Source organism: Bactrocera dorsalis, chromosome 4 (genome assembly GCF_023373825.1).
Source record: "Bactrocera dorsalis isolate Fly_Bdor chromosome 4, ASM2337382v1, whole genome shotgun sequence".
NCBI classification, from domain to species: Eukaryota; Metazoa; Arthropoda; class Insecta; order Diptera; family Tephritidae; genus Bactrocera; species Bactrocera dorsalis.
In genome coordinates, this window is record NC_064306.1 from 1,102,079 (window position 1) to 1,124,000 (window position 21,922).

General features: G+C 39.8%; 3 protein-coding genes across 6 annotated transcripts in view; all 3 read left to right on the forward strand.

Moving 5' to 3' along the window:
* Positions 1–184: 184 nt before the first annotated feature.
* Positions 185–15,760, forward strand: LOC105230394 (mitogen-activated protein kinase kinase kinase). Of its 4 annotated transcripts, XM_019991801.3 has the most exons (12): positions 185–878; positions 1,087–1,654; positions 2,226–2,718; positions 2,942–3,104; positions 3,189–3,355; positions 3,419–3,594; positions 3,919–3,939; positions 4,417–4,608; positions 4,671–4,803; positions 10,153–10,558; positions 10,622–11,142; positions 11,203–15,760. In XM_019991801.3, the coding sequence occupies exons 2-12, from the start codon at positions 1,265–1,267 to the stop codon at positions 12,519–12,521; spliced, it is 3,981 nt and encodes a 1,326-aa protein (XP_019847360.2). In that variant the 5' UTR covers positions 185–878; positions 1,087–1,264; the 3' UTR covers positions 12,522–15,760. The 4 variants fall into 4 exon arrangements, with proteins under 4 accessions (XP_019847360.2, XP_049312059.1, XP_049312060.1 ...); XM_049456102.1 differs by lacking the exons at positions 10,153–10,558; positions 10,622–11,142; positions 11,203–15,760 and adding an exon at positions 5,211–9,920 and having other exon boundaries at positions 203–878; XM_049456103.1 differs by lacking the exons at positions 10,153–10,558; positions 10,622–11,142; positions 11,203–15,760 and adding an exon at positions 5,211–9,920 and having other exon boundaries at positions 203–878; positions 1,090–1,654.
* Positions 15,761–17,158: 1,398 nt separating this feature from the next.
* LOC105230485 (odorant receptor 7a) lies at positions 17,159–19,139 on the forward strand. Its single transcript, XM_029552053.2, has 4 exons — positions 17,159–17,556; positions 17,621–18,350; positions 18,416–18,776; positions 18,853–19,139. Exons 1-4 carry the CDS (start codon positions 17,325–17,327, stop codon positions 18,925–18,927), a joined length of 1,398 nt encoding a protein of 465 aa, XP_029407913.2. The 5' UTR covers positions 17,159–17,324; the 3' UTR covers positions 18,928–19,139.
* Positions 19,140–19,271: 132 nt separating this feature from the next.
* Positions 19,272–21,922, forward strand: part of LOC105230396 (odorant receptor 7a-like) — a 6,454-nt gene continuing 3,803 nt past the window's right edge. The window contains exons 1-3 of the mRNA XM_049454794.1: positions 19,272–20,798; positions 20,870–21,614; positions 21,670–21,916. Coding sequence (XP_049310751.1) covers positions 20,735–20,798; positions 20,870–21,614; positions 21,670–21,916 — 1,056 coding nt within the window. The 5' untranslated portion in view covers positions 19,272–20,734. The remainder of the gene's footprint in view (positions 20,799–20,869; positions 21,615–21,669; positions 21,917–21,922) is intronic.

Below are 21,922 nucleotides of genomic sequence, written 5' to 3' on the forward strand. Positions count from 1 at the left end.
TATAATAAGTGAAGGTTTAAAACGCACAAAATAGTGTAAAATGTTTGAAAATTAAATATATTTAAATAACTCTTACCAGAAGCCCTGAATTCGAATATTCGATTTGCAAACTGTCAACAAATGTCCATCATGCAACCGCGCACTGTTACTCGGTGGCAACACAAAAAAGGCGAAATAGAAATGTAAGCACAAAAGAGAATAATCAAAAGACGACATGTAGTGTATGAAGTGGAAGTGGAACCGAAAAGCAGCAGTTCAGAACGAAGATTTGCAAATGACTTAAATTTGCAAAAAAACGCGATAAATTCTTAATTAAACTAATTGGAAACGCAAAGGTTGCGTATTAACATATAGAAATAACTAAATTTTATAAAATATTGAAATATTAAACGACGCGAAAACGAACGAAACCCAAGTGCTGCACATGAATTAGTGAAAATGTAATTTCTCTGCTGCACGACTACGAAAAAGAAGACGACGACGAAGCAAAAAATAAAAAGAAAGGCAAAGATAAAAATAAAAATCTGTGACAGGCACTGGTGTAAATATCCAAATCCTTTCGGTTTGGTAAAAACTACATTAACGTGGACGAATGCGGCCTAAACAGGACTGTTTTATTTGTTGCAAACGAGAAATATTAAATTTATGTATATACATATATTGCGTATATTGTATAAAGGATAGGGAAGAAGAATAGCACTAAAACAAAACGACATAGTCGACGAAGAAGAAGAACGAAGTTCCGGATAAGAGATATTTCTGCGGGCCAGACGTAAGGCGAATTTTTTTTATTTATACAAAATCGAAAATATAGTGAAGCATAAAAACTGTTGTGGGATTAGAATAGGTGTGGAGAAAACTGACTGCGTAAACTACAGGTAATATTAGTTATCCACCTTTGATAAAAGTGTTTGCAAAGACGAAATTCCCAAAATAAATGCAATTAGTATGTTGATAATCAGTGCCTATTGTTTTGACAATAAAGAATTAATATCACCTACAACATATAAGCTATTTTTTCAATAGTTCTGTCTCCATGTTTTTACATTCACCCCAATTATTATTACTTTTTTCCTTTCTTTACAGCAGTCTAAAACAGCTTTACGGTGCTAATTACGAATGGCTTATAAACGGATGCACGGAAGACATCCTGCACACACACTGTCGTCTGGCGCTAGAGGACAATAGACACCCTCTAACGTTTGGACAGCATATTTTTTGTTACCTTTTTTTTAATTTTGGAAAGCACCTGTTAATCACTTATATGCCTGCACACTGTTTAACCAATAACGATCACTTGCCGCCTGAAACCAAACCAATGCTCGCTATCAACGAGGAGCAACACTCGGAAGCGTCACACGCACGCAACCATAGCGATGGCAATGGAGAAGTGCATGCCAATGGCAATGCCAACATCACCAACCAACAACAACGCCAACAAACTGCCGGCAGCAATAACAACAGCAGCAGTGCCCACGAAACAACACAGTTACCACCATTGCCAGACGGGCCGCTGTGGTCGGTGCTTTACGATTACGATGCCAAAGGCGAGGATGAGTTGACTCTGCGTCGCGGTCAGATTGTAGTAGTGCTATCTATGGATAGCAATATTTCGGGTGATGAGGGCTGGTGGACGGGCAAAATTGGTGATAAGGTTAGTACCAATCAGTGTGGGAATTGTTTATTTGTTATTCCTGAATTTGTATCGGAAGAAATTTTTGTCGAATGTAGTGTGTGGGGATTACTGACGTCACTGCGCATATACATACATATGTTTTCTATGTAATAAAGTGAATTAATAAGCGACGTTTTCATAGTCGGATGTTATCACTCCTTCTTTGCAATGTTTTAATGTGCTGACGACATTTTTTATCGCACTAAAAATATGCTGCTTCACCGCCTATTGCTTATTTTGCAGCGCAACAACGATAAGAACGCTTAGTGTTTATCTAAACGTTATCTCTGCGCTACTTGAACCTTTAGCAGCATCTGAGATTTCAACTTTTTTTTTAGATTAGAATTTGCAAAGTTTTGCAGAAATCGGTGAAGTATATATGTAATTGTATTAAACAAATTTTTTTTTAATAATTTTAAAATGAGTATGATTAAAAAATTCGATACAAACGTTAGCAATTTGTTGTAAGTCGAAACTATTGACATCTAGCAATCATATATATTTTTTTTTATTTATGTTTTGATACTGAAACATTCTAATCTTCCCCTAGGTCGGCATTTTTCCCAGTAACTTTGTGACAGACCAAGATCCTATGCTGCCGGACGTGCCCTCAGCTATTGGAGACATACAACCGCACGAAATTGACTATGCCGAACTCGAGGTGGGCGAGGTGATAGGCGCTGGCGGCTTTTGTAAGGTGCATCGCGGCTATTACAGCGGCGAAGAGGTTGCCATTAAGGTGGCACCGCAAGCTGGTCCCGATGTCGAATCGAATCGCGACAATGTGCTACAAGAAGCGAAGCTATTCTGGGTCGTCAAACACGAAAACATAGTGGCACTGCGTGGCGTCTGTCTAAAGCCGCCCGATCTGTGTCTTGTTATGGAGTATGCGCGCGGCGGCAGTTTAAACCACATTTTGGCGCGTGGCAAGATACCACCCGATGTGCTGGTTAACTGGGCGATACAGATAGCACGCGGCATGAATTATTTGCACAACGAAGCACCCATCTCGATTATACACCGTGATCTGAAGAGTTCCAATGGTGAGTTGCGAATGTTTACGCGTCTGCATTGAAGATTTGTTTTGCTTTTGTTTTGATAACGTGCCAGCGGCGTTTATACGAAAATATATTTTATTTTTTTTTTATAGAAGTTTTTATATCACTTAATTTATTAAACTCGTTTAGTTAATTTTGTTTTGTTACAATTTATTTTATCGCGCAGTAAATTAATCATTTCACTTTTATAACGTGTTGCCATTTACAGTGCTCATTTTGGAAGAAATCATTGCCGGCAATCTGCACAATAAAACACTGAAGATCACCGATTTCGGTTTGGCGAGAGAGCTTTACAACACAACACGCATATCAACAGCGGGCACATACGCTTGGATGCCGCCGGAAGTGATAAAGAGCAGCACGTACTCCAAGTAAGTGTAATATTCCACCTACAACGGAATTGAAATTTATTTTTAAATACCGCTTTCTTCATATGCATTATTTTTACACCCCAGGTCATCGGATGTTTGGAGCTACGGTGTGCTGCTATGGGAGCTCATCACAGGCGAAACGCCATACAAAGGTTTCGATTCGTATTCAGTCGTGTTTGGCATTGCAGTGAATATGCTAACGCTGCCTATACCGAAAACTTGCCCGGATGCATGGGGAAAACTCATGAAAAGTGTGTACTCGAGTTGGGTTATTTGAAAAAAAAGTAATAATAATTGTATCTATATTGTCACAGGCTGCTGGGAGAATGACCCGCATAAGCGACCGGGTTTCAGGGACATACTAACGAAGTTGGAAGACATTACACGTTCAGGTTTCACGCTGACGCCACAGGAATCGTTCAACACTATGCAAGATGCCTGGAAGAAGGAAATAGCCGAAGTGCTGCAAGAGTTGCGCTTGAAAGAAAAGGTGTGTAGCTTACAGCAAAAATACAAAAAACTTAATGTAGCCGTATATTATAGTATTTTGTCTGGAATTGTATAGCTGATTACATTTTATTGTTGTAACGCATTTAGTGATTACTTGTGAGGTGTGTGCGTGTTTGTTTTTAGGCGCGTACAGTGTAAATTTTTGTAATTTGATAGTGTGTAGTTTTCCGTTATGTACTTGGCGGTTCGACCTTGTCATTTACACGTTCTTAATTTTGTCTTCTTCCTGTACTTCTATAATTTGTTTGCATATTTGAACAAATCGTAACATATTCTCCGACTCATTTGATTACGTCTCACACAGCGTTTCCAAGCAATCGAGGAGGTAAGCAAGACGCTACATTTTCTTGCCGACAATTTGCCAATAAAACGCTAATGGGCTGTGTTACATTACAATTTTGATGGAAATCAACTTTTTTCTTTCATAATTTTAATTTTTCTAATATTTCTAGTTTATGTGCATGCCTTTTGTCGAATGTGGCAATTTTTTTTTATGTTTTGCTGATGCTTTAATTCTGATTTGGTTTTGCTGACGATTTGCTCACAAATATGCAAATAATATGCACGTAATTGAAAAAAAAAAAACGAAATCAAACACCAATTTTACAGTACAAAGACATTAAGTTTAGGCCGAAAAGTCTGAACTTTGCTTAACCTTTCTTTTTTTGCATTAAAATAAATCAAAACTAAAATTTAATTTACTTTTTTAACTATTCGAAGTAATGGAAGGCTTGCATGTACGCCTGCGCCTTTAATTTTGTTTAAGTTTCAAATGAGTATTAACGTGTTTACTCTATCCTAGGAATTGCGCACGAAAGAGGAACGCTTGAATCGTGTTCAGAGCGAACAGGACGAACAGGCGATGAATCTGAAACGCTTCGCAGAGCAGTTAAAACTGCGCGAGATGGCTTTAATCGGGCGAGAGCTGCAAATTGCACAACAAACGCCCACGCCGAATCGTAGACGTGGCAAGTTTAGCAAAGTGAAACTTAAAGTAAGCATTGCACTACTAAATGGCTGATAAAATAACAGTAAAACAAATTATTTCTTTTGCAGCTGCTAAAAAAGAACGAAGTGCAAATTTCACTTCCAACCGACTTCCGGCACACAGTGACAGCAATACACGACAAACCCTTGACTGATACACCGCCTGGCTCACCAGCGATTTCCCAAGTGCGCATTGTGGCACGTGAGTAAAAGTTTTTTTGTTTAATTTTGTAAAATTACTACTACAGACAAGAAATACCAAGAATTGAAAAAAACGCGAGTGTTTCTTAAAAGCATTAGATGCAGAATTAGCAAAGACTATGAGGAAGTCTAAAAATTTTTAAATCGCTTGCACATTTAGCTTTGCAAATATTTTTTGATATACATATGTACATATTCTATTATTTTTAAAATTTTAGTATTTTTTCTTAGGTTAGTAGAACTTTTTGTTTTTGTTAAACACTAGTTTTAAATTTTATTTACTATTCATAATTAATTTATTTTTTATTTAATTTTTTTTACGTTTTTCCTTTTCGTTCTCCGCTTATTTTTATTATTTCATACATTCCTCGCGTGTATGTATGTGTGTGTGTGCGCACGCCCGCGTAGTCACGCCACCGCAACTGCCGCCTGATGGCTACAAAGGCAAGACGTGGGGTCCTTCGACGGTGCACCAGCGCGAGCGTCCGCACCTGCCGGCGCTGCTTGCCCCCGAATGGTCCGGCCCAGCTTCCACCAACTCCTTGTTCAGCAAGAGTGCACCAAATCTAGACAAGAAGGCGGTGCGACCCACTCAACTGCACTATCTGCACCATAGCCACCTGCCGCATCACGCACTGCGCCAGCATTCGCCACACCATCACCGCCACCAACATTTGCCGTCGCACCACTCGCATGCGCACCATTTCGAATATAAATTCGGCTCGATGCCATGCTCGCCTACCACACCGACCTATGCATCTGACGCCTGCATCGGCTACAATGAGTCAGGTATTTGTATTATAGGCAATTACAACAAAAATAGCAACAGCAACAACAACAGTTGCAACACAACACCAACGCAAACACCAACAACGGCGCTAACGGCGACGGCAACGTCCAACCAAACGAACAATATGCCCAATTCATCATCGCTGGTGACGTTCCCATTACTCAATAATACAAACGACCATCCGCATGCCACTTCAATCATAAATATTAATAATACTAGTAACCATAATCATCAGCATCAACAACACCCACTTCATAGCAATAGTAACTCGAGCAATAACAGCAACAATAGCGGCACTTTTGCCGCCAATAACTTCATACTTGACCCGACCATTTATAATAAAAACAAAAGCAACTATAATCATAGTAATAGCTATAGTAGTAGTAATGCAAGTACTAGTACACTGATCCAAAATAATAGCCATAACCGTAGGAATAACGGCAATAACAATAACATTAACCATAATCACAATAATAACGGTAGCAGAAAGAATTCTGGCAGCAGCGCTATTGGTGTGAAAAGTCTCAGTTTGTGTAGTAATAAGAAATTGAAGGCGCAGCAATTGCGTCAACAGCAACAACAGCAGCAGTTTCTGCGCCAACAAAGCCTCCAGCCTGTGCCGCCTATGGTACGCAGCCAGGAGGATGGCTTGAATTTGCCGGCACGCTATCCCTGTTCGCCCGTGACGTTGTTGCAATATCAGTTTGTGCCTGCGCCTGACTACCCGTCGTCAGATCAGAGTGATACCGACACCGAACCGCCCACGCCCACCGTCAGCTGTTTCCCCTTCCGCAAGGTATCGCCAGTGGCGCAGCAGCCGCCGTTGCCTTACGCCTACCACGATCGCAGTCCACTTTCCGAGCATGCGATAAGCGGCTTCAGCAGTCTCGGCAACAGCCCAGCCGTCGGGCGGAAGAAACTTTCACTCGATAGCGAACTGCTAGCGATCGAGCGCCAACAGAAACACGCACAACGACAAGCGAAGATGTTGCCAATCGTGATGTTGCTATCCGATTTCGACAAACATGCGCCACCATCTATACACCACGCTAGCAACGCCAGCAGCGCGACGAATCTGATTAACGAGCCCAACGATCCGACTTACGATCGTGCTTTCTATCGCGAGATACAAAAGTCTTTGGAAGAAATATTCTCGTTGCCCGCGCCAGCAAGCCGTTTTGGCAGCCAGCGCTCTGAACGTCTCAATTCGAAGTCCAGCGGCGATTTGACCAAATACAACTCGACTTCCCAACTCACCGAGGATGGCGCTGACGACGAGTCCACATACCGCTTTCAGCGCAACGCTTCCGGCTCGCAATTTCCACGTCAGTGTTTCTTCCGACAACCGTCAAATGCGGGCGAGGCTGCGGACGACGACGGGCCGGGAACCAACGCATCACACAACGCTTCATTTCGTTCATACTCGGGCGATGAGCATTTCAATTCGATATGCTCTGACCAATCCTCTTCTATCGACACGACTAACTCCACGCAGACGTCACGCAAATCGTCCGTCACCTTCCAACTGAACTCCTCCGCCTCGCAAACGAACTCATGCAACTCGAACGACGAGCAAGCGAACAGCACCATTGCCAGCGCCAATCAGTCATACAGCTTTTCCACAACCTTCAATTCCACCGACAATGACACCACGCATTTCCGCACAGACAAGACCGAGCAGTTCGCGAACAGCGGCGGCACAACTTCGCCACACGCAGCTGCTACGTCAACGACTGCCATGCCAAAAGGCTCACTGCTGCACGACCTGAAGCTGCAAGATGTGCAGCCGGCACCAGAGGTTTTGCGCATGAAACAGAGTCTGCTCTTGGCGCAGGAAGCCAAGGCGCGCAAGCACAAAATGCACACGAAAAAAGTGAGCGGCAAAGCGAAAGAACCCGGCGCGACGACGACAGCGTCGGTATCATTTCAACATAAAGTGCAAAACCTACTAAACTACTTCACAATACGCAAGAAGAAATCGGAAAGTGAATACAAATTATTCGAAAACGCCAACTCGGAGTTCGTGCACGAAGCACGCGTCAAAGCGAAGGCGAAAGCGAAGTCATGCGAGCAACTGTAGTGCGTGCGCAACGCGGCGCTGAAAGTTTAAGTGTCAAAAGTGTGGTTAGGAAATACTAAAAGCCCTTCCAGGCATGGTTGCATGCTAAATTTTATAAAGTGCTTTGAACTGTTACGGTATAATGAGGCGAAGGCGAAAATATATGTGTGTAAAAGCGAACGGCGAAAGGGACTATCTCAATATTTTATTTGTGCGCTAAAGGAACTTTTGTTTCAAAAATTAATGCAAAGTGAATTCAATTTCGGTTAACACGGAATATTTAAAAGAGTTTGCCGCAGTCGTGTGGGTGCTTAACGGTATTATTGAACGTTTTCGAGACTTTCTTATTGAGCCGCTGCGCGCACAGCTAGTGGATGTGCATTTTCATGCATTTATTTTTAACGCGAAACGCAAGCATACTCACCACACACCATGTGGTGTGGTGAATCGATGAGAAAAGGTGTATATGCAAAGAGTTGTGGAATTAGTTCGCAAAAGTTCGGCGAATGGCAAATTATTGAGCTTATGCGAATTAAAATACAATAATAATACAAAAACAAAAACACTTGTACGCAATTAAGTTAGCATGTAGCACAAGAAAAAAGTAAACGCCGAAAAAAATGTAGTTTTAAGCCTAAAGTATAAGACTTTGTGTGCCTCTAAGATGAAATAGTAGAAAAACGAAAACAAAAACAAAAGCAAATATAAACCAGCCACGCGTATTCCTTGAGCTTTTCATGTCACAGCTCTGGTGCGGAGTACGTCACATTGTCGCCGTAAATGATTTATTTTCAACACCGTTGGCGCTGCAATGTTTTGCATAATTTTTAAGTTAATGAAAATGTTATTTAATTTTGATTTCATAAAACGAATGAAAATGCTGCATATTTATTTGTATACTGTAAATGTTTTATTATTATTATGCTTAAACAACTTTTATTTCGTTGTGATTTTTTTTTTAGAAATTTTTTCAAGATACACTTTTTTTTTGAAATATTTCGCTCTTTGTTGGAAAAACTGTGATCCCAAAATGAAACAAAGTAAAAAAATTATGTAAAAGCTGTGCAAATTGTCTCCTTTTATTATTGTATAATTTATTACGCAACCCAAATGATTGTAAATTTTTGTTTTTATAATTTTGTCAGTGTCAATACGCAATAGGCGACATCACTTAAAAACAAACTTTTGGTTAAAAATTTATTTACAATTTTTTTTATCCATGTTTTTGTTTTGGTACATTACATACGTACGTACATATGCATATGTATGCATGCAAGAGTAGTTTTTTCAAATTATTAGCTTCAATTGGGTATTATTTACAAAAAAATGTATAAAAAACTTTACATTAATTATTTATGTCTCGAAAAAATGTAATACTTTCAAAGTGTCTTATATGGTATTCACTGGCATACGCATGTCTGTAAGGGGGTCGGCAGCAAGGTCAGCGATATTTTTTTCACTAAAAAATATTTTTCAAATCATATTTTTTTCAAATTTTATTTTTTTTTAAATTAATCGTTTTAAAAAATATAGATTATTTCCAAAATTTAGAAATTCAAATTATATATTTTTTAAGTTAATTGTTTTGAAAAGTAAAATATTTCCAAAAATGTTGAAATATTTTCATAACGACACCAGCATCGCTAATTTTTCAAATTTAATTCCAAAATAGAACCTTAAATTTTTTTATTTTTGCCTTAAAATTTTACAAATAAAAAAACCACAAATTAAAGAATTAAAAAACAATTAAAAAAATTTAAAAAAAAGTTTTAAAATTTTACCTTAAATTTTAAATTTTGCACATCAAAAATTATTGCCCATCGCTCCTGAATCGCCTGCAGACTGCGCTTTTGTTTTATTTAAGCAAAATTGTATGTTTTTATTGTAATTTTGTTTTCAGCTTTAATTTTATTTAAATTTTATCAAAATTTTAAATATTGTATTAATATTATATTTCTTAAAGTCGCTCGATTTTCCACAGTTTTGCAGCACTAAAAATGTTTGAACTTTTGTTTTTCTACAGTGTGTTCCAAAAAAAAACGTCTACATTTTTCTACCACTACATTTAGAAAGTAATTTTTACACTATTTTAAGCTACGATAAATATTCCATTTTATAAAGCAAAATTAGTAGTGAATACGCAAAAAAAAGTTACCATAATCCCTCGAAAATTTCTACAAAAAATACAAAAACATAAAAACACAAAAATAAATTATAAAAAAAACGACAAGCAATAAATGATTTGTATTCTAGTTTTATTTACAATTAACTTTTGAGTTTCAATATTGTTGCAACAAAATTGGTGTTGGTTAGTACTGGTTTTGAATTTTATAATTTTGATTTTTCCTAACTTTTGGTTTGTCTGCGGTTTAGTTTCACATATCTACGCTCCTTCGACTTGCTCAGCGCCGTTATCTTTTTTCAATTTCTATTCTACTCACACAAACGATATTTTTACACTCTTCCCAAAAACTGTGCCGCATTGTCGCCGCCGCCTACAGGCTACAATTCCAAAGACTGGTGCTCGCCTTTACACGCGCTGCCAGCCGCTGCTGGCGCCGGCACTACCATCGTGGACGCGCCGCTGCCCATTATGTCGCCCAATCCCTACCTGCTGAGCCGCTTTACTTCCAACATTCCCATGCCCACGCTGTACGCCGGCGATGCGGTGCGCAAGCCGAAGCTTTCCGTCATCGAAGTGCTGCTCTACAATATGGCCGCGCTGCTTGCCGGCGTCGCCGCTGGCTATGACGTGCGCATCTCAAACGTGTCGCCGGTGCATCCAATGCTGCTTAGTGATGTGCCCGCATTAAAGGCACCCATGGAAATGGAGTTTCCAAGCGTTTTGGATGAGCGCAGCCGCTTTGCCGCCAACACTTATCATGGCACTGGCAACAAGCACAATCGGTGAGTAAGCAATAATTGTTGCTCGTACAGCTAATTATAAGTTTTTCCTTTATTTATGCATAGCGCCACACTGAGTGCAACCACATTCACGCGTTTAGAGGAACAACGCGCTCCTCTGCATCAGAATCCGCGCGGCTCGCCCAAACTGCATGCCGCTGCGCCCAGCTTTTACTTCCAAAAGCATGCGTTGCCCCCAGCTGACAGCAAGCTGGTATTGCAACAGCAGAAGCAAACACTGCAACATCAGCAGCTGCCACTAACCGGCTCCACCACAAGCGGCTTGGGCTCCAATTTCACCAACAATACCTCCGCGCTGCTTTCGTCGTCCCTGGGAAGTCATACGCAGCCTCCAACACCTTCGCCGCGTCGGAAAATCAGCACCTCTTCATTTACTGAGAATCTCGAGTATTCGCTACATGATGACACGCCACCAACGCGCCGTTTTGATGACGACTTTAACGCTGGCAGTGGCATGCCGCCCTCCTCAACGCAATATACGCGCGCTGATTATTTGCGTCACGGACCGAGCTTCTCCAATGATGGCGGCGCTTATGGCGCAGGCGTGCATCGTGCTGGCTACTTCGGTACTTATGCGACGCACGCTATTTGCACACAATATTTTTTTAAGACTGTTTCTCTTTCAGGCTCCAACTACTTTCCGTATCGACCAGAGGTGCAGTTGGCGTATCAACGCGACTGTAAATCGTATCCTGACTACTCCTACGACTACAATCACCGCCTGCCCAATTACTACGACTACAACTACGACCCACAGCAGCCGCACCAGCAATCAACGCCAAAGCATCAGCAGCAACAAGCTCAGCAACACTATCAAACGCGCACACCGCCGCCGCGCGTACCCCAAATGGGCGTCAGCGCTGCTGGACACCGGCGCACACCGTCAACTATCTCCAATAGCTCCAACATCAATCAGGGCTTCTCTTTCGATCACGATGAGCTGCATGCGGTAGATTTGTATGACTACAACAATCTCAATTTACAACTGAACATTAATATGGGCGCCGGCGGTGCGCCTGACTTCGCGCACTACCGCGAGCTACCGCCACCTCCACCTGCACCGATTGGCGTAGTGCCACCGCCCAGCAAACATGAGCTGTATAAGAGCTCACCCAAGATGGCCCAGCGTTTGAAGCGCGCCGGTGCAGGCGGCAGCATGGGTGGTGCCGACACAGGAGGCGGCTTAAATCGCATTCGCGACTATGAAAATTTACCCGCGTACATTGCCAGCCCTTTGCACCGGACAAAGTTTCACAACACCTTGGCCCAGCAGCAACATCTGCAACAATTGCAGCGGGAACGCGAGCAACAACATCAGTCACTCTTTAGTACACCGCAGCATAGTCTCTACACGCACACCACACACGCGCAATCAACGCCGCTGAGTCCGGTACATATGAAACCGTTAAGCGCGCAAGAGCGGCCAGTTTCGCTACCTTTCGAACAGACAACAGCGACGCTGGGCTTCAATGGCAGCGGTTCCAACAAACTGCGTTCGTCGCTCAAAAAATACAACTATAAGACGCCTAATGGTGGCGCCGCGTCTAATACCGGTAATGGCGCTGAATTGGTGGGCGCCAACATGAGCAATGGTCTTACCGTAGTGGGTGGCAACGGTGTCGCCAAGCGCGCCGGCAGCATTTCTTCACAGCAGGGCACGCCCACTAATCTCACTCCCCCCGATTCGCTCACCAGTGATGACAGCTCGTATCTGAGTGCCAAAGAGGGCTCCATTTCCTCGCAGCACAGCCGTGTGCGTTTCAGCCCCGAGGCGTTTCTGGACGCCAGCAGCGGCAATGGCAGCTTTAACAATAGCAACAGCAACAATGGCGGCAGCGGCAGCGCTAGCGGCTATCTCAATCAATCCACAATATCGCTTTTCAATCGACGCATATCGCGGCGCCACACCAGCGACATGTCCGCCGGCACCCCACCATCCTCCTAGCAGGCTAGCGCCGCACGCTTCACCAATACAACACAACTGCAGTTGGCGCGCAGTCCAGGCGCTTTGGTCAGCAGTTCATTGTCGTTGAATTCGCCGCAGCAACAGCAGCTATCCACGTCGGCGCAGCACTCAATGCAGCAGCTTCCGTATCGCTGGTACTCGGGTGCACGAAGATCGCGTTCAGCGCACTACGAATATAGGTTGTAAGCAAGGCGGGAGGCGATTAAAGCTCAAAAATCATTATTGGATAAGAAGAAAACTGCGCAAGCGGAGAGCAGGGACGCTTGGTGTTCCCAATGATCTAGTGTAACATTTTCGGTTTCCACTTCTAAATAAATAATTAGGGCGTACAACCAAAAGAGATGTACATAGAACTTACAACTTAGCGACTAAACAGGTATTATCTTTCAGACCGTTGTAGTATTCCAAATGTTAAAAACAATGATCTATATACATTCGCATATATAAGAAACACACTCCCGATTAGCTGTTAGCAGTGCAAAATTTTCATTTCATACCTTGAAAATCACTCAAAATGAATATTCAGCAAATGCTTTATTGATAAATTTTTAGATTAATCAATTTGTCGAACACAATAAGAGGCTTAAGGCCCTTCACATACGAATATTTAGGGAATATGAAATTGTCTTACTAATCATATAATTAAGCAGAAATAACATGACTAAAACGAGTGCTGAATTACGAACAAGCGCGCTGAATTAATACGCTCCAGCATATTTTATACAGACTCGACATTTTTTCAACAAAAAAGCCATATTTAAAGTTGCTGAATAACTGATGTACCGGGAAAGCAATAGAAAATGAAAATCAATATATATGTATTTCCTTTCAAATTTCGCTAACTTTGTACATTTATATTTGCTGATTTGCTTTTTGATGCAAAGTCACGACTCAATTACAACTGAGCGCGCTGAATGAAACAAACTGCACGGATATACATATTTTAGAATGCTCCGGTGCAAATGCGAAATTCTAACAACAAGCTGAATAGCGCTGAATAAACTTTACTTTTGTTTTGAAAGCGAATCATTGACTAATAAGCCAAGCCTAAACGACTGAGCGCGCTGAATGAAGTAAATTTCACGGTTATACACATTTTACAATGTTTTGGTGCAAATGAGAAATTCCAATAACAAGCTGAATAGCGCTGAATAAACATTAAGTTCGTTTTGAAAGCGAATTATTGACTAAAAAGCCAAGCTTAAACATCGTAAGCAAAGCTAACACACCATATACTGCGCTGAATACATTTCAACATAGCTGAATAGCGTTTAACTACGCAACAGAAGAAGGCGCATCTTAATAGATTTAAAAAAAGCAAAAGAAATGTGGTTTGCTAATTACTCCAAACATGCCAATCATTCCCCTAAACACTTAATTGGTTTTGCCAAACATATGTACATACATATTTAATAGCAAGAATGAACTCTTAAAATGCTAAGTATTTGTATATAACCACATACATGTAAGCAATCATACACAATTCCTACTGCTGCTTATTTTAAAAACAAAAATTGGTAAAGCTTGCAATTTATGCAATAATTGTCATTGAAATTGCGCTCTAAACTGTAAATCGATAATGAAAACTCCATGAAAATAAGAGATGGTTGTAGTTGAAAACATTTTTGAAGTCGATTCAGCGCACTCAAGAATGACAAAAGTCGTTTTTAGAAATGTTTTCAATGCGAACGACGGGCAAAAATATTTTTTTCAAAATCGCCTGATGCTGTTTGCGCATTTTCGAAAATATAAAAACTAAAAATAAATCCTTAATCAATGTGAAATTGTATGCAATTGATGCCTTAACAAAAAATTATGCAAAAATTAAAAACTCAAGCAAAACAAAAAAAAAAACACGAAAATCATAAAAAGTTCGTATATTCGAAAAACAATCAGAGGAAAAAACGGTAAATTGAAAAACTCTCAACATGTATTATATGAGAGATATTCGCTTTTGAATTACCACAATAAGAATTTGTAAGTTTCTTCTTCATCTCTATATGCTGACGGAGAGTTAGGTGCATAACTTTAAGGCTGATGTTATTTCATAAGTGTAGAGTATGTATGCATTACCGTTATACATGTGGTACATACATATAAATATTAATAATCGACAGGAAAAGCAAAATGGAGAAGTACTATGTTTATGAATTCATATTTAAAAACAAGTTAAAAAAGAAAGAAAAAATTGCATAATAAAATTAATATAGTCAATACTCATTAGCTTGAACAACGTACCGGCTTGCAAAATAACTGCAAACGCAAATATGCGGGCGTAAAAATATTTTTTAATTAATAAAATTAGTTTTCTTGAAATCAGTTCCGATCGACGCCGCTTGACTTGGTGATGTGAGCGCATATTTATTTTGCACAAATACATTCAAATTGTTTCGATTTTTCTTATAAAAATCAATAACAAAATGATATAATACTCAAACTTGAATAGAAAGTTAAAAAATCTGGCTCTCGAGTAAAGTTCGGTTAGAATTCGAGCCGAAAGGGCAAGAAAAGTGCTCGCGAATGATGATATTGGCTTTGCGAAGCATTACACAAAAGTAACGGTAATGATCAAGACACGAAATCGCGAACCGAGTTGAGTGCGAAGTGATGGCTTGCGTACAGGTCTACATATTCCCCTAAATTTATCCATACGCGAATAATATCGGCTCGTTCACTAAGTAATTTCGTTTTTAGTGCAATCTGCAACACATTTTTTTATTGCGTAACACATTTTTTTTTAATTATATTTTCTCAATTTTGATCCAATAACTTTTGCCAACTTTCGCTCAAGATACTGATTCCACGCTCATGAAATTCAAGTGGTTTTTGACATTCTGAATTGAGTTGAAGGTTCTCCCATTCAAAAACTTTTGCAGAGACATGTAATAGTCTCCAGGGGCCAAGTCTGGAGAATATGGTGGATGAGGTAACACATCTCATTTAAGCTCAATTTGTCCAACTGATCACAAAACAATTCAGAAATGATCGTGGTATTGACGGGTAAAAGCTCAAAATAAACGATTTTCTTGTTAAATCCCACCAAATTGACAACAAAACTTATCGTTGGTGTCTATCGGTCTTCAGTATATCGATTATTTATAAACAAGGCTTACTATATCAGCTGTTCAAATATAAAACGGTAAATTGGTAAAGCTCAGCTGTTGTCAAGCGAAATTACTAAGTGAAGGACCCAGTATTCAAACACTTCTTGCGTGTTAAGCATTAAAGATTCAAATATTGATTTTTTCGCAAGTTAGAACTTTATACAAAATCGTTCTGTCGCCGCAAACAAAGCCTAGCAAATTTCTTTTCCAAAAAATGCGCTTCCTCTCGCAGATTCCGTTAATTTTACATGAAACTTTCACTTGCAGTTAGCCTTAGTATGTATTAATTAATATTAGTTTTAAATAAACTGCTTTACATGCATACACACATGTATGTGTGTACATATTAGGTAGTCGAAAAAGTCTTTTCGTATTTCTTTCCATCACTATATAGTATGGCACAACGTGATTGTTAGCACTGGAGATATAGGACTCCAACGACATCTAGTGACAAAATACGAAAAGACTTTTTCGACTACCCCATATATGTACATATATTGTATTTATGTAATTATATATACTTATACTTTGCCAAATACAACAAAATTTTAAAGAATTAAGTAGTTACTTTAAAAATAGCGCTTCTTCTGCTTAGTCAAATTATTAAATGAACAACAATTACATATACATATGTATATATACTTATATACGCATACATACCAACATATACTACTTATTAAGTATTAATTGCGTTTCTTTTACTCCAAACTATATAGTGCATATACAAACAAACGTGTAACACAAATATACATAGCTAATTAAAACGATAAAATTATAAACAAATTCAAAATGTTGCAATCTTATAACCTCAATTTTATGCAAAAACAAACATTATGAAGACCATTTTCAAAGCATTCCAAATAACAGTTACCTACAATTGTATTGGGACAAATATGAAACACAGTATTTTCATTGAAAAAAAAAAAACAAAAACATAACGGTGCTTTGCAGAGCGCCAACGGTATGTTATATGTATGTAAACCGTTATATATTACGGTAACTGTAACCGTTGAATTGATCTAGTCCAAACTTTTTTGTCATACTGTTGTTTCAATATGAAAATATTACATTCTTTTTTACTTGTTTACAATTTTTTTTTGATTTGTTTGCAATTTTTACAGTTAAGTTAAAAGCGCTTTTAGCCTCTAACGATTTAGTAATTTAGTGTACAAAACTGCGACTAAAAATATGGTATTTTTCACATTTAGTTGTAGCTCCTTTTCCAAATGATATAGCATTACGAAAATTCGAATAAATTATTTTTATAAAAAATGCGTGTTTTTTGTTGGCAGATCCTTTAGTTCGAATCTAGCTAGAAAGTATATGTGAAAATCCAAAGCTGCCAGCGCTAATTCAACTTTCAATCTCTACACTCCGAACTTATCGGATTAATGGCTAAACAGCTACTAACCAGTGTTTTAACATAATTCTTTAATTACTAATTGAAATTAAAAAAATGCCGTACATCTGGCAGTTTTACACAGCTAATTCATTAATCATATTGCCGGTTCTGGTGGGTTGGATCGCTGTTTCGCCCATAATTTCAACGGAACCGAAAATACGGATATAGCTGAGCCAGCTAATTCGCACGATGCGAAGACAGTGAGAAAGGAAAAGTCATTAAAAAACCATGCAGTAAGTATTCGCCCCTTTTGAATCTTCCAACTGACTGCATTTTATGACTACCACTTGCCGATTGATGCATATAAAAGCGCTTGGGCTGGCTTTGGTGAATAAGACATCTGAGATTCGCTGCAATATGAGGCAGTCACCGCGACAAGCCACTGCTGAAATGCCAAAAATCGGACTTGCATTAGCAATACACAATGAAATCGCAACTCAGCGGGATATTAAGATCAAAGCCAGTAGTTCAGCGAAAGCTTTAAGTGAAAATATTGAGGAGGAAGCTGGTGAGTGCAGACGCGACGAGCTAGAATCCTTATATCAAGTTAAAACTCGAGTTTATATTTCCAGCTGAACAGGATGTGAGTAGCCAAGATACGACCAGGTATCTCTTCAAATCTGCGTTCGGAATGGGCTTAGTCATGCCTTCGCGCTATCGGGCACTGTACGTCATTTATGGGTTTTTGGTCAACTTCTTTACCACTTTCTATTTTCCCATTGGATTTACCTTGATATTGTTCACCTTGCCAGATGATGTCAACGTTAGCAATCTGCTAACTTCGTTGCAGGTCACATTCGACGTATACGGCGGTTCGGCAAAAATCATCATAATGAAGTTTGTATTGGAAAAACTGCGTGCAACACAAATACTCACGCAGCGACTTGATAAGCGTTGCCGTGCATCGGATGAAGTCGCGGAGTTGCGACAAATGGTACGGTTTGGTAAAAAGGTCGTTATTTTTTATTTGACCATCTTTCTGTGCTACTCGGCCAGCACATTTCTGGCCTCGGTTTCTTCGGGATATCCCCCGTATTCGTTATATTTTCCCTTTCTCAAATGGCGACGCTCCCGCACGGAGTTTATAATTGCGTCACTCCTTGAATTCATTATAATGGACTTCGCTTGCCTGCAACAAACTGTAAACGATGGCTATCCCGTCATCTACATTAACATGTTGCGCTGCCACATGAAAATTCTGCAGTTTCGTGTGGAGAAACTGGGTACTAATCCAACGCTAACGCAGGTAGAACATCTCAGTGAATTGAAATTGTGCATCAAGGACCATCAATTGTTGATTGAGTAAGTTGGGCTGCGTACATTTAAATAAGACAATCTGTTACGATTAATTTTTGATTATGTGCCAGGCTCTATGACACTATAGCGCCCATCATCTCGATAACGCTTTTCATACAATTCGCGCTCTCGGCCGTGTGTATTGGGACAGCACTGATCAACATTGTCATCTTTGCGAATGAGTTCCAAACACAAGTGGCCTGCAGCTTCTTCATACTGGCCGTGCTGATAGAGATTTACCCAGCTTGCTACTTCTCCCAGTGCCTTATCAATGAGAGTGACAAATTGGCGGACGTGATTTTCCACTCAAATTGGATTGAGCAAAGCCCAGAGTATCGCAAACTAATTATTTTCTTCTTGCAACGCTCACAACGTCCCATGTTTCTGACCGCTGGGAAACTGTTTCCCGTCACGCTAAGCAGTTTTGTCAGTGTGAGCGATTTTGCTAATATGCAAATAAGTTTTGAAACATTTTCTATACCGGCTTATCTTTTCTGCCTGATTTCAGATTGCAAAGTTCTCTTTCTCCCTTTACACTTTCATCGAAAAAATGAATTTGAAGGAACGATTCGGGATCGAGTGAAGAGATCATACAGTAAGCCTAACAAAACACGTCTGGCTGGCGCCTTCAGAACAGCCCTGACAACTTTGTCTAACACAGTAAGAGATTACTATTACCGCACCTAAGCATGGATATCACGAAGTCTTATCGCTTCAATTTAATTCACTGGATCTAACATATATATTTCTTATCTATCTATAACACAAGCTCCAATAAATCTTAGTGCACAAAGGTTTCTGTCGTGTCAAAGTTATTAGAAGGTGTAAAGTTAAGGGTTCAGAGTAACTAATTATTTAGAACAATATTGACAAATGCAGTGCAAGGGCCGACTATAAGTATGTATATGAAATTGCTCACTTTCGTACCTTAATTATACATTGCAAAGAGACTAGCGAGGCGATAGACAGCGAAATACCTCAATAAGCTAGTCGAAGACGTTTGAGGATTGAAACCGAATGTGGAAGCCATTGGAACTTCTACAAGATCAACAGGGGTAACCGTAGGTTATATTCCACTCAATCGGAACTATATTTTCAATTTTGCACAAGCACTGGCCGCAATTGTAGTCTTGTTTCTTTGCCGAATACTAAAAATCAGCTTCATACCAGCGACAATCGGTAGCGCCCGAGGTAGCGCCTCGCAAAGCGGTGCTGTGTAATATACACATAAGAATTAGCATGCAGCTTAAAAAAAGATTCTCACAAGCGGTCATTACACTTTATGAACCCATACTTCTTCTTCCACCAGGGGATGAAATAATGTCGTGGGCGTTCACGTCACAATTTTCACCGTAACATTCGCCTTCTCATGTCTTCATGTCACTCGTCCTGTGAATATTGTCAATCGCAAATCAACGCAATTATTTATGCATTTGGTTTCAAATTAAGTGATAGAGAATAAATAATTAACTACAGGGTTTTTCAAGGTATAACAATGGATATGTAATTCCTTCAAAATACCCAAAAAAAATCTAGAAAAAGAAAGACTTCTAGTAGTAAACTAATGGTTCAATCAGCCTACATAAACCAACTCTCGAAGGCGGTACTACAGTTGTATAACGGTAAATGTAGTTAAAAATATCCAATAATTCCACTTCTGAATTGTGCGAATGGATGTGTTTCTCAATATATAACGAAATGTTAAAAGTTTGATTTATTAATAAATAAAAATTGATTCGATAAAGTTTATTGTCTGAGCATTGTGATAAAATTTAATTTTTAATTAAAAATTCAAAGTGCTAAAAGCTAGTCACAGCTACACTGAAAAAATTTAATGGCATTTACTTAAAAAGCAGCAATAATATGAGCTTGTAGAGCGTGAGTTAAAAAGATACCTGGTAAGCCTAAACCACGCTGTAAGAAAAATGTGGAATGAGCTTGGGACCTGGCAACTGCGACGCATCAGTTAAGAGCTGTGTTCTTTTAAACAGAAATTATTTCGTCATGAAGGACATAGCGAATGACAAAAGACAAAAACCTAAGGATATACAAATTTTACCACGAATGAGTATGAAGAAAATTAGCAAAGCCCGGAACCGAAATCGACTGCGTAAATCTCCGCAGCATTAAGCAATTCATAAACTGTATCTTTTCAAATATGAGTCAAAATTTTATATTTATGCAAATATTTCTCATTGTGCATCAGCTCTCACCATCCATCTCCCGCTATCTATGTATGCTCCCACACCCTTTACATAAACTTGAAAACTTTTGATGTTACTGCTAATTTATTCTACAAGAGATTCCAACAGTAACGACGTGCATTTGCTATAAATAGTTTGCATTCAAAAGTCCCGTTATGCTTTCAAACTTAAGAATTCGCCAAAATTATGGTCAACGCACCATCCAGTACAGTCCAGTTGGAAGCAAGCATTGCAGCGCTTAGCCGAGCAGGTAAGTAATACTCGTAACAGATCGCACTTTTATGCAGTCTTTTAACCAGCATTTATTGCACAAATCTTCAGCAGAGTCGACGGATAAGCCAGCAGTGCGAACCGTACAAGCAACCAACTATCTCTTCAAAGGATTTCGCGTGCTGGGCATTTACATGCCTGAACGTCGTAAATGGCTTTATTCACTATACTCACTCATACCGAATACTCTGGTCACACTTTGGTTGCCGCTATCGTTCGTCTTCAGTTATGCTACCATGTCCACTGAAGATCTGGTGCCGAGCAGCTTGCTCACCTCTATTCAAGTAGCCATAAACGTGATTGGTTGTTCGGTAAAAATAGTGGTCATGGCTTTTCTGCTGCCAAAATTGCGCACCGCAAACGTTTATATGGATCGTTTGGATGCGCGCTGTCGCGTTGAAGAAGAAATCGCTGAGCTGCGAAAAATTGTACAACAGGGTAATCGTTTCGTCGTACTCTTCGCCATGTCATACTGGAGTTATGCGTCGAGCACATTCCTCGGCTCGGTCATTTTTGGACGGCCGCCTTATGCTTTATACAATCCCATTATTGACTGGCGCAAGTCAAAGCTGGAGTTTATAACAGCATCGCTCATGGAATTTGCACTCATGGATGTCGCCTGCTTTCAACAGGTTGTGGACGACTCTTATGCCGTAATTTATGTATGCATACTGCGCACGCATATGCGTATTTTATTGATGCGCCTCAAAAGGTTGGCCACCAGGGCCGAAACGAATTTGGAGGAGAATTTAGAAGAGTTGAAGCTATGTATAATTGATCATAAGAACCTCTTAGGGTGAGTTTATAGGCGCTCCATTGTAAGCATTATACATGCGTATGCTTGTTTATAGGCTCTACGACGTTGTGGCGCCCATAATTTCCGTTACAATCTTTATACAATTCATGATCACCGCTAGCATACTGAGCGCCACGCTCATCAACATCTTCATATTCGCCGATCAGCTGTCGGCGCAGATCGCATGCTGTTTCTACATACTGGCGGTCGTTGTTGAGATATTTCCGCTATGCTACTTTGCGCAGTGTCTCATGGACGACAGCGAACGCTTGTCGCAACAGATATTTCACTCCAATTGGATTGCACAG

Bases quoted from the DNA above. Each gene is read 5' to 3' on its own strand.
- LOC105230394 (XM_049456102.1), top strand. From the start codon at position 1,265: ATGCCTGCACACTGTTTAACCAATAACGATCACTTGCCGCCTGAAACC. The intron at 2,719-2,941 runs GTGAGTTGCGAA...TGCCATTTACAG, and splicing joins TGATCTGAAGAGTTCCAATG to TGCTCATTTTGGAAGAAATC. The intron at 4,609-4,670 runs GTAAGCATTGCA...TTTCTTTTGCAG, and splicing joins TTAGCAAAGTGAAACTTAAA to CTGCTAAAAAAGAACGAAGT.
- LOC105230485 (XM_029552053.2), top strand. From the start codon at position 17,325: ATGACTACCACTTGCCGATTGATGCATATAAAAGCGCTTGGGCTGGCT. The intron at 17,557-17,620 runs GTGAGTGCAGAC...TTATATTTCCAG, and splicing joins AAATATTGAGGAGGAAGCTG to CTGAACAGGATGTGAGTAGC. The intron at 18,351-18,415 runs GTAAGTTGGGCT...ATTATGTGCCAG, and splicing joins GACCATCAATTGTTGATTGA to GCTCTATGACACTATAGCGC.